This window comes from Rhagoletis pomonella, unplaced genomic scaffold (assembly GCF_013731165.1).
Source record: "Rhagoletis pomonella isolate Grant_MI unplaced genomic scaffold, Rhpom_1.0 Rhpom_scaffold_05442, whole genome shotgun sequence".
Classification (NCBI taxonomy): Eukaryota; Metazoa; Arthropoda; class Insecta; order Diptera; family Tephritidae; genus Rhagoletis; species Rhagoletis pomonella.
The window spans coordinates 2,513-12,238 of NW_023463981.1; the positions used below are offsets into that span (position 1 = coordinate 2,513).

At 43.8% G+C, this 9,726-nt stretch overlaps 1 protein-coding gene across 1 annotated transcript; it reads left to right on the forward strand.

Annotated features, from left to right (window-relative positions):
• Nucleotides 1-803: 803 nt before the first annotated feature.
• Nucleotides 804-7,835, forward strand: LOC118755135 (proteoglycan 4-like; the record flags this gene model as incomplete). Its single annotated transcript, XM_036489981.1, is given in 3 exon segments — nucleotides 804-1,843; nucleotides 4,411-6,690; nucleotides 6,692-7,835. Coding segments are annotated over 3 exon segments (4,464 nt in total), but the record flags the coding sequence as incomplete, so codon positions are not given.
• Between the last annotated feature and the right edge of the window lie 1,891 nt (nucleotides 7,836-9,726).

The window sequence follows — 9,726 nt, forward strand, 5'->3', positions numbered from 1 at the left end:
ATAGCTAAACTAAGTTAAGTTGAGGAGGAAAAACCAGCCCTATCTGTTTAAAAATTGCCCAACCGTTCAAACGGTATTCGCATCCTCATGTCTTATTTTTCAAACTAAATTATTGCAAGCATAAAAGCGCTCTTCCTTCCAACCTTCAATGTTGAAATTTATGCAACACGTGCCATGCAGACTGGCATACAGACAAAACGTCTAGCCGAAAGGGGACCAACGCTGTCGTCGAGTGTAGGAGATGAGTAGCCACACGAACAGGCAGTCATACAGGCAGAGTAGCTGGGGCAGCCAGCAAGCAAAGAAACAACATACCTACATATATATTAGCCTAGACTGCCAAAACTTTAGCACGTCCGTGTATTTCCAAGTGCTTGCATGAATTGTTAGATAGTTGAATCCATTACCGCTAATTAGCATAAATCGTTTCGACGCGCTGCACGACTCGTGCCAGTAAGAGCTGAGCTAAACATTTATGTTCATGCATATGTCAGGTGATAGGCATGCGGCATGACGACTGGCGGGGATCTGCGTATATTAATATATGGATTTTGTTGTTGAAAGAGATGGGCTAGCACGCGCTTAACGTCGGCTAGTTGTTATTTGCAGCAATTTGTTGCAGGAGCGGCATACCTCTGGTGTTGAAACAATAAGTGCAAGCGCTTGTGTTCACTTGTAACACTTCCATTCATAAACCTAAATGCCTATTGTCTATAATAAATTTATATTATCAAATTAACTCATATCCGTTGCACTAACATTACATAGTTTATATGCTTCTTGTTTGTTACTTTTCCTTACAGATGAAGTCGTTGGCCTTGCACTTTATTTCGTTACTTCCGTTGCTGCCGCTGTTGTTGTTGTTGCTATTATCGCAACACACCAGCGCTGACACGCTACAGCCGAAAACAGTGTATGCGTCGGCGGAGCTAGAGAAGTCAACTTCCGCGCACATTGGTAAACGTACCACGTCAACAACAACACAACAGCCACCATCGTTGCGTGCGCCACGATTAATGCGCACACCGCGACCAACCACAGTGATGACGCATCCAACAACAAGAGCGCCAGCAACAGCAAGAACTACAACTAAAGCGGTGGCGCTAACCACGACAAGGCAGCCGACACAAACACATACAGCGCGTCGTCTGCCGCGCGGCTCTAAAGAAAATACCGCCGCGGCACCTACTACGGCTTGGCTGGCGCGCACTGCTGATAGAAGAAGCACAACGACGAATGTGCGCCAAAATCGTAGCTATTTGAGCGCCGCTGCAGCACAAAACTCTCAAACGAGCGGTGCGGATGCGGTGGTAGCGAACACCGCCGATAGGAGTGCTGTTACGATCAAAATCAACAAACAAATTGACAACAGCCAAATAAAGCGCGTGACACAATACAATAACAAAAACAATAGCAATAGCAGCGCAGATAAAAACAATAAATACAACAACGACAATCAACAAAATGCCACCATCAAAGCAGCGCGCACGAGCGCAACCGTTAAGGCAGCACGAATATCGGCAATGCCGCCATCAACAGCTTCATTGTCGCCATCTGTGACGTCTGCAACGGTGGCTACGCTGAACACTCATCGTCACGATGGCGTTTCGCGTCAAGCGTCATCAATAGTTTCCGCGCCAAACGATGCGGTGACGAATCAACACAATCAACCACTCCTGCAGCGCCAGTCAAAACAAATCGCCACCTTTGCGGTGCAAAGTAACGTACAACGCGCGACGCCAGCACAGAAGCAGCAGACAGACAACAATGGCGGCGGCGGTGGCGGTGGCGTCGGCGATGTCGGAAAGGCGAATTCAACGCGTCTGCCACAAACACCAAAAACGTGAGTTACCATTTTAGACATTTTTATTTAGTAAACCAGCATACGCCGCGGCCAAGTGATTGGCGATTGGCGATTTACGATGCGCATTTCGCGATTTACTGCTTACATATTTTCATTGTTTTTGTTGCACATGATTTGTAATAATGGTGGGTAGTTGAGGCTATTGTGGGTCAAGCACTAGCGTTGTAAATGGTTAAACACAAACTTAACGCTTTAATGATCAGCTTCAGTTCCGGGATTTAAGGAGAGATAAAGCAGTCGTTTCGGTACCGAAGCCGCAGCTAAATAAGCGGGGCGTGGCTTGTAATCGAAGGAGTGGCCTAATCGGGAATGAAGTAATTACCCTGTCGAATATGTACTAATGTAGTTAATATATATAGTAGCGGATAATATAAATACCCCCAGACGGAAATTACATTTGATGTAAAGTTGTCTGAAAAGTTCGCTCCTTAATCCTTCTTTTCTTTAAATATGTGGCACTACAACTTCGCCAATTGCCTCTCTCTTTTGCGGGGTTGTGTCAGTTGTGCACCCCAAGTGCTGACAGATCGTTCTGCACATAGTCCTTCCAGGTGTTCGTGGACGTGGTTTCTTTCGCTGTCCACCCATGGGTGCCTAGTCGAAAGACTTTTGACTGGAGTCTCGTAATCCATGCGTACAGTTTTTGTGTTTATATGCGTCTAACTGTGTCCATGTCATTAAAAAGCTTGTACCGTTCGTCATTCCATCTTCTTCGGTCCCGTCACCCACGCAGAAAGGGCCATAGATCATGCGTGGAATAGTTCTCTCGAGGGCCCCTAAGACTTCTCATCTTTCTGCGACATCGTGCAAGTTTCTGCGCCATATAAGAAACATGATGAGAGATTTGTATAACGTATGTAAATATTGTTCTGCTTTTCAATTGCCTATCGAGCAAAAACAGCTCCTGTTGACAACCCTTAAATGCCCAATAATTTTTACATGGTAATCACCATGACCTGCGATAGAAGTAATTATTTTTTTTTATCTCAAAATATATTTTCAAAATGGCTACATTGTATCGGAGTTTAGTTCATCCGCCATGTCGACGTTGGCGTCGCACAGTGCGTAATTTGAGCGATTTAAGGGAAGGAAAATCGAAAATTGGAAGCTGGAAAAAAGTTCAAATATGATAATGCACATATTGATGTCTGAAAGAAAATCTATCCTCGATTGTTTGAAGATCGCCTTGAAGAATGCTGTGCTTGTAAAAACATGTATGTTTTTATGAACAATAATCGTCCGTTTTCCTCTCATTTTCTGAGGAGAATACTATATTTTCATTCTAACTTTGTAAGCGTCATCCATAAATATCATTTGCTTTTCTTTAGATTTTGAGTAGTATGTTAGGTTAGGTTAGGAGGGCGTGTGTGGAGACGGAATTGTCCATTGTGAGTTCCCTATTTAATTGAGTGTCAGGAGAAGACAAGTACCTATAATTCAAAGAGTATAGAGAGAGAGAGAGAAGTGCTTGAGGCGCTTCTTCGGTAGACCTGGACATCCACACAGAAAGTGGGCAATTGTCTCTTCCTGATCCTCATCATGGCAGCGTCTGCAGAGAGTACTTGTTGTTATTCTCCACCGTTAAAGCATTGGTGCTATAGCACAGTATCCTGTGATGACGCCGGTAAGGACTCTTACTGCAGATCTATTGAGTTTCAGTATGTCCCTTGTCTTTTTCCTACTAAGCCGCGGTCATTATAATCTTGTGGCCTCACAGTCTTCCCGTTTGTTACACAACTAATTCGTCAAAGCCACGGTGTATTCATTAATTTTCCTAGCGTGATCACTAAACGGTGGTAGTACGGAGCTATCCGCTTCTTCTGTTGGAATTTCTGAACCACATCTGGCCATCTCTCAGCCTACTCTTTCCCTTCAATATTGCTATGTCCGGGGACCCTGCATAGAGTGACGTTGGTACGGCCTAGTGACATTTCCATACAATTCCCGATTTCACTATTTTAGGTCCTAATGCCAGAGGGCGGCCTTACTGTCAACAAATCTCCGATTGGAAAACACTGCAGCATTTCGGTAGACGAAACGACCGGTTGATCTGCAGGTCCTTCGAGTAGACACCGGCTCCAGTTCCTTGTTCCATCTTTGAACCGTCAGTGTAAATGGATATACCCCTCTCTGATACTGGCAGTCCTGCATCCCATTCTTCGCTAGTCGGGAACCTAATGGGTATCTTCGTATTTAAGTCCCAAGCAGGCGTAATATAATATGCCAAGGCATGCGAGTTTTTGCACTTTTCCTATTATTTTTATGTCGTTCCCTTTGCCTGGAGCCTTCCACCTTACAAAGGACCCGTGGATTGCAATTGGTCTGACTTACTAAGCTCAATATAAATCATTTTCCCCCAACCCCATTTTAGTTATCACAACTTTTTTCAATTCACAATTAAAATCATCCTTACGCTATTAAATATTGTCAGAAAGCTTTCACTGGCCATTTTACGTTATTTAAAAAATTTATTGCAAACAATTTACAGATGTAATACCAATTACCATTTACAACCACTTTTTCTTCACCTTTTACTATTTCTTGAGGCCGCGCATGATACATCGACTCGTAGCGGGTCACATACAAAACTCCGAGGGCCGTTCGACATTTCAAGTCTCCGCCGTCACAGCCAACAGCACTATCTCTAATTCAACAACAACCCACAAGCCTACATATCAATATGTACGCTCCAAGGGGGGACAATTAACTATGAGCAGTACCTATCGTTTGGCTAAGGTGAGCACCACTCCTGCAGCAACAACAAATACAGCAACGACCACAACTGCAAAGCCTCTTTACTTGAGAAGAGATCACGATGACGATGAGGCGCTACTGGAAGATGCGGAAGAACTCGATAATTGGGATAATGGTATCTTGCGACTTAGCGCCGGCTCTGGAAAGGAGAACACAGTCAAATCGAAGAAGAACAAAGATGAATCGAAGAAAACACTTTCCGATCAAGTGCGTGACGGCAAGTATGGTTTGATTGAAAAAGAGCTATTTCGTCGTCCACCTAAACGGCCAGGTGTAATCAGTTACTTGCCGAATAAGGAGACGCCCATAGATAATGAACGCACCTTTGGTGGCCTCAATGAAGAGGACATCTGGTTGGCTGAAGATCATTTGCTTGTGATCAAGGGTGGTAATCTCAATGAGGGCGAACCGGATGAACCGTGGCCGCCCATCGATGATTACGATGCGCCCGGTAGGCAAATCAAATTGCCACCGAATCCGAAAGTGCCGCCACCATTTCCTGTCCAGCTCGAAGAGAATGGCCCGCTACAGTTTATCGGAAATAATAAATTCACGGTCGTCTATCCGGTCGCTAACGAATCGATACCAGTTTATCCCGCCGGCCCGGAAGCCAACTACGCATCGTCCGAAGGTGATAGTGACAACGAGAAGAATCTTCTTACCCGGCCGGGATCGTCTCAAGATGCTACACAAGGCGACCCGGGTTACCTCTACCCGGCGCCCTACCCGCCGTGGCTCTATCACAACCAAACGTTTGTCAATCCGTTCCTGAGCAATGCGCGGCCCATCACATTCCCCAATTTGGGTCCTTTCCCACTTGGACGAAACGGTTCGTTGGATAACTCGAATGGCACTGACTACTTCGACGAAGATGATCCATCCTTGTATTACCCACCTGCATACACTTTTGTTTACAAGAGTAATTACAGCAATCCGGTGCCGCCGGGACCACTTGTGCCGGGTATTGTGTTGCCACCGCCTGCTAATCAATTCAGCCGTCTGGAAAAATCAGACAAAGTACATACAACGAATACGCCTCCACCACCCAGGCATCGTGGTTATGGTACGCCTTCTACAAGTACTTCAAGCACAACAACTACCACGCCCACCACCACTTCAACAACAACAACAACAACCACCTCGACAACAACTCAGGCGCCATATCGACCGCAAGTCATCACGAAAATACATCAATATTCGCCAAAAACAATTATCATTACACCAGTGCCGCCGCATGTGGTGCCACCGAGCAAGCTGCCACCTCCACCGGCACCTTCCCCAACCGCAGCTCCACCCGAGGTCATCCAATCCATACCCGTGCCAGTTGCTGTGCACATACCCATCTTTCCCTCCAACAAATATCCACAGCCGCGACCAAATGCCATCGCTTTTGAAGGTACAACGGCACGCAACAACCAGGACACACTTTCGAAATCCAATCCTATTTACTACGAATACTTTGAGGCTAAACGTCAACCTGGTGGTGTTACTACGAATGTTATTGACGATTTCCTCGCCACAACAGAGAAGCCTGTGCGGGCTAAGCCGATAAAGCTGTATGCGACCAGTAAACGGCCATTCAAATCCCAGCCGCAGAACCAACGTAACTACTTGCCACCACAGCTGCAGCCACAACGACAATACTTGCCACAAAATGTGGTCTATATCACACCCAAACCGGAGGCGGTGCGCTATAAACGACCACCACCGCCGCCACCGCCTGTAGAAGGGCCAGTCTACAAGCCACGCCCACTGGAGAATTTCGAACAAGAGGTGAATGCGATACGCGAAACGCTGCGCTACTACCAGAATCAACAATTGCGTGACAACAGCATACCGCGCACACCCAAAGCCAAGCCAATATACGAGTTCAGTTTCGACGCATCCAAAAACTTGGAACCAGCTCAACCAACGCCGAACGCGGGTGACTTTCAACCGCCAGCAGAATATGACGAAGCGCCCTTCAAGCCAATGGTCACCTACAGTCCACCTGTGGACGATGAGAATTCATTTCATGCAATTGACGTAGAGAAGTCGAATGCAAACCGTCAGCAAGAGGAGCCATATCCACAAAAAACAGCAACAGCGTTATCACTCAACCACCACGCTAGTGCCGGTGCAACCCGATACGCCATATCAGCAGCAGCAATCACCGCCAGTTGCGCAAGGTCGTCCGAAAAAGCTACGTCTAGGTGCAAAGTATTTACAACAAACGCCTGTGGCACCTGAATATCGCTCGGCTGACCAGGAGCTGCCGCAATATCCGAGCACACCGCGCACGCATATCGCTACCCAAACGCCATGGGTCTCGATAAACCAACAGCAAGAGTTGAGTGAATACGCGCCACCACCGGCGCCGCAACAGCCGCCACCTCAATATCAACGTATAGAGCGTCCGCCGCCGGGCATTTCACCCAAGCAGCGTGGCTTTAACGGGTACTACTATGGCGGCCCAACGCTGCATGCGCGTCAAAATAATCGTTTCTATGAAGAACCGTTCCAGCAAATAAATGCGCGACGCATAGTCAATTATCGGCAACCACCATCACCGCCTCCACAGTCAAACTACCAGCAACAACAACAACAGCAGCAACAGCCACCGCAAACCGTTTGGAGTTTAGAAAATGACACTTACGTGAACTACGCACCAAATCGGCCACCGCTCAATCCCGACGCCGAGTTTATTAATCCCTACCAGCCGGCTTTGCCGCTAAACCCCTACGCCGCCGCGCAACTGCAGCATTTTAACGCGCCGCAACCGCAGCCGCCACCCCTTTCGCACCAATCACAGTACTACGCGCCACAACAACAATTAGCGCCGCAACGTCAATATCAACCACAACAAATACCATTGCATCGTGATATACTCGTGAACTACCGGCAACCGTTGCCACCCATTAATCCGGACAGTGAATATATTTCGCATCCGCAGGTGGTGCGACCGCAGGTCTATTCGCCCATCTATCGGCCGAACGCCTACCAACGGTTGCCGCCACAATTGCCACAGCTAACCGCGACAGGCGAGCAGGATGGACTCTACTACATAGCGCCGAAATATAGGCGATCTAACAATGACAATGACAACGGTAGCAACAGCAGCAATAAAAATAGTAATGACGATATTAGTGATGGCGACAGTGACAGTGACAGTAAAACGAATGCCAACACAAATGCTTCAGCGCGTGATGGCAGTAACAGCAGTAATGGCAAGAAGTAAGGCGCGAGCGCGTTGCAGCCATGTTAGGGAAAAAAACTAATATATATCGTAGGCGGCAGACAAGCCAGACGTGTGGTTGTGAAAGGGTGGTTGTGCCTCACTGAGAGCTTTGTTTGATTGAGTGCTGGTGAATTTGATGAGGATTATCGTTTTTGGGCAGTCGCACCTCTTTAATAGGCATGGTAAACATACGTATGTATGTATGTGTGTATGCATCTATGCTTGGCCGCCTACCTTCTTGCCGAGTGGTCATTAGTGTTATTTATGTAAGTAAATTGTATCAACAGCAGTAAGGCCATGGCAGTTAAGTAGTTTACGGCATGTGATTACGCTAATACATAAATAGGCATAAGGAGTACTAAGGTAATGTAGCATAACTAATAATATTTCTTAGTATTACCGAAATTACTTTTTATTAATAGTCATTGAAATGTTCTGAATGTGTTCGTGAAACCTTTAATGATTTTAGTGTTGGTGCACAGCAAATCAGCAAACATTAACAGAAAAAACTATACTTAGCTGATGGCGCCGTTTTTTACCATTAAAAAAATCCTTCTCCCTGTTCAAAATGTCGGTTGCGAAAATTAAAATAGGAACTAGATATTTTAGTAAGTTTTGGCTATTTTTCATTGTTTGAATTTTTTTATGTTTTTTTTTATGAAAATACAGCTTCATAAAAAAACCATCTAAATCGAAATTTGAAACTCTGTAGAACATTTATAAAAATTCAATTTAACAAATTTTAATCGAAATTTCAATTTTTTTTTCAGATTTTTTACAATTTTTTTTTGAATACGCAGTTTTTTAGCCCATTAAATTTTAGTTCAATAAAGTGCAAGGTTGAATCAGCTTGGACTTACCATTGATGTTTACAAAATATATTCGAAAATCTTTTTGTATGGAGGAATTGGGCAACACCTTCCACAAACAAAATTGCCAAAAATCAACGGTAAGTCCTAGCTACTTCCGTCTTGCACTTTATTTTACCGAAATTGAATGAGCTACAAAACTGCATACTCAGAAAGTTTCTAAGAAATCTAATTAAAAACCTAAAAATTTGTATGAATCTTTGTCGAATTTTCCTAATTATTGTACAAAGTTTAGATAACGAGCTATACTTATATAAAAAAGTTATAAACATTAAATAAACGAAACTGAAATAGCCAGAGATTTCTAAAATGTATCTTCCCTATTTCTATTTTCGCCACTGTATATTCTAATTTTTCGCCCCGATTCTAACTTGCATTAATCTTTATTGTGAGCTCATTTCAGGCATAGGAGTAGAAAATAAACTAGCAATCCGGCAGACCCGGAATCATCCGTATTTAATTGTAAAATTATTTTACTTTTTGTTCCGCAAAATGGAAAACTTTTCGTGCCGATATTTTGTTGAACGAGATTTCTTTTTTAGGCTCTTAAAACTTGATTTCCTAGTTCAAATACCATTCAGTAAAGTATCTGTAGAAATTACGCCGATGATATTTGCTATGTATATTTATGGAATATAAATTACATAACTTAAGTATGCTTAAACCAGGTTCCGAAAATAATCATTAAATACCAAGATTTTTATATTTTTTCTTTTTTGTATGTAATGAATTTTAAAAAGTTTTACATAAACATATTTTTTTTTGCTGTTAAAAATTTACTTTGTATTTCGTTTTTAACGTCAACGTAATTTTTACCTTTAGATGTAAAATTTTAGATTTTCTCTCTTCTTTCACCTAAAAAAAGCATAAGAAAGTACTATTTAAAAAAGCTGCAAATGTGTTTTTCGGTTCTTGCTAGCTTTGAAATGGTCTAAATGTTTTTAAAAAGATCATTGCATACACTTTTCAGGTCAAAAAAGGAAAAACAATTTAAAACTCCCTATTTTTAAAGGTCAATGTAC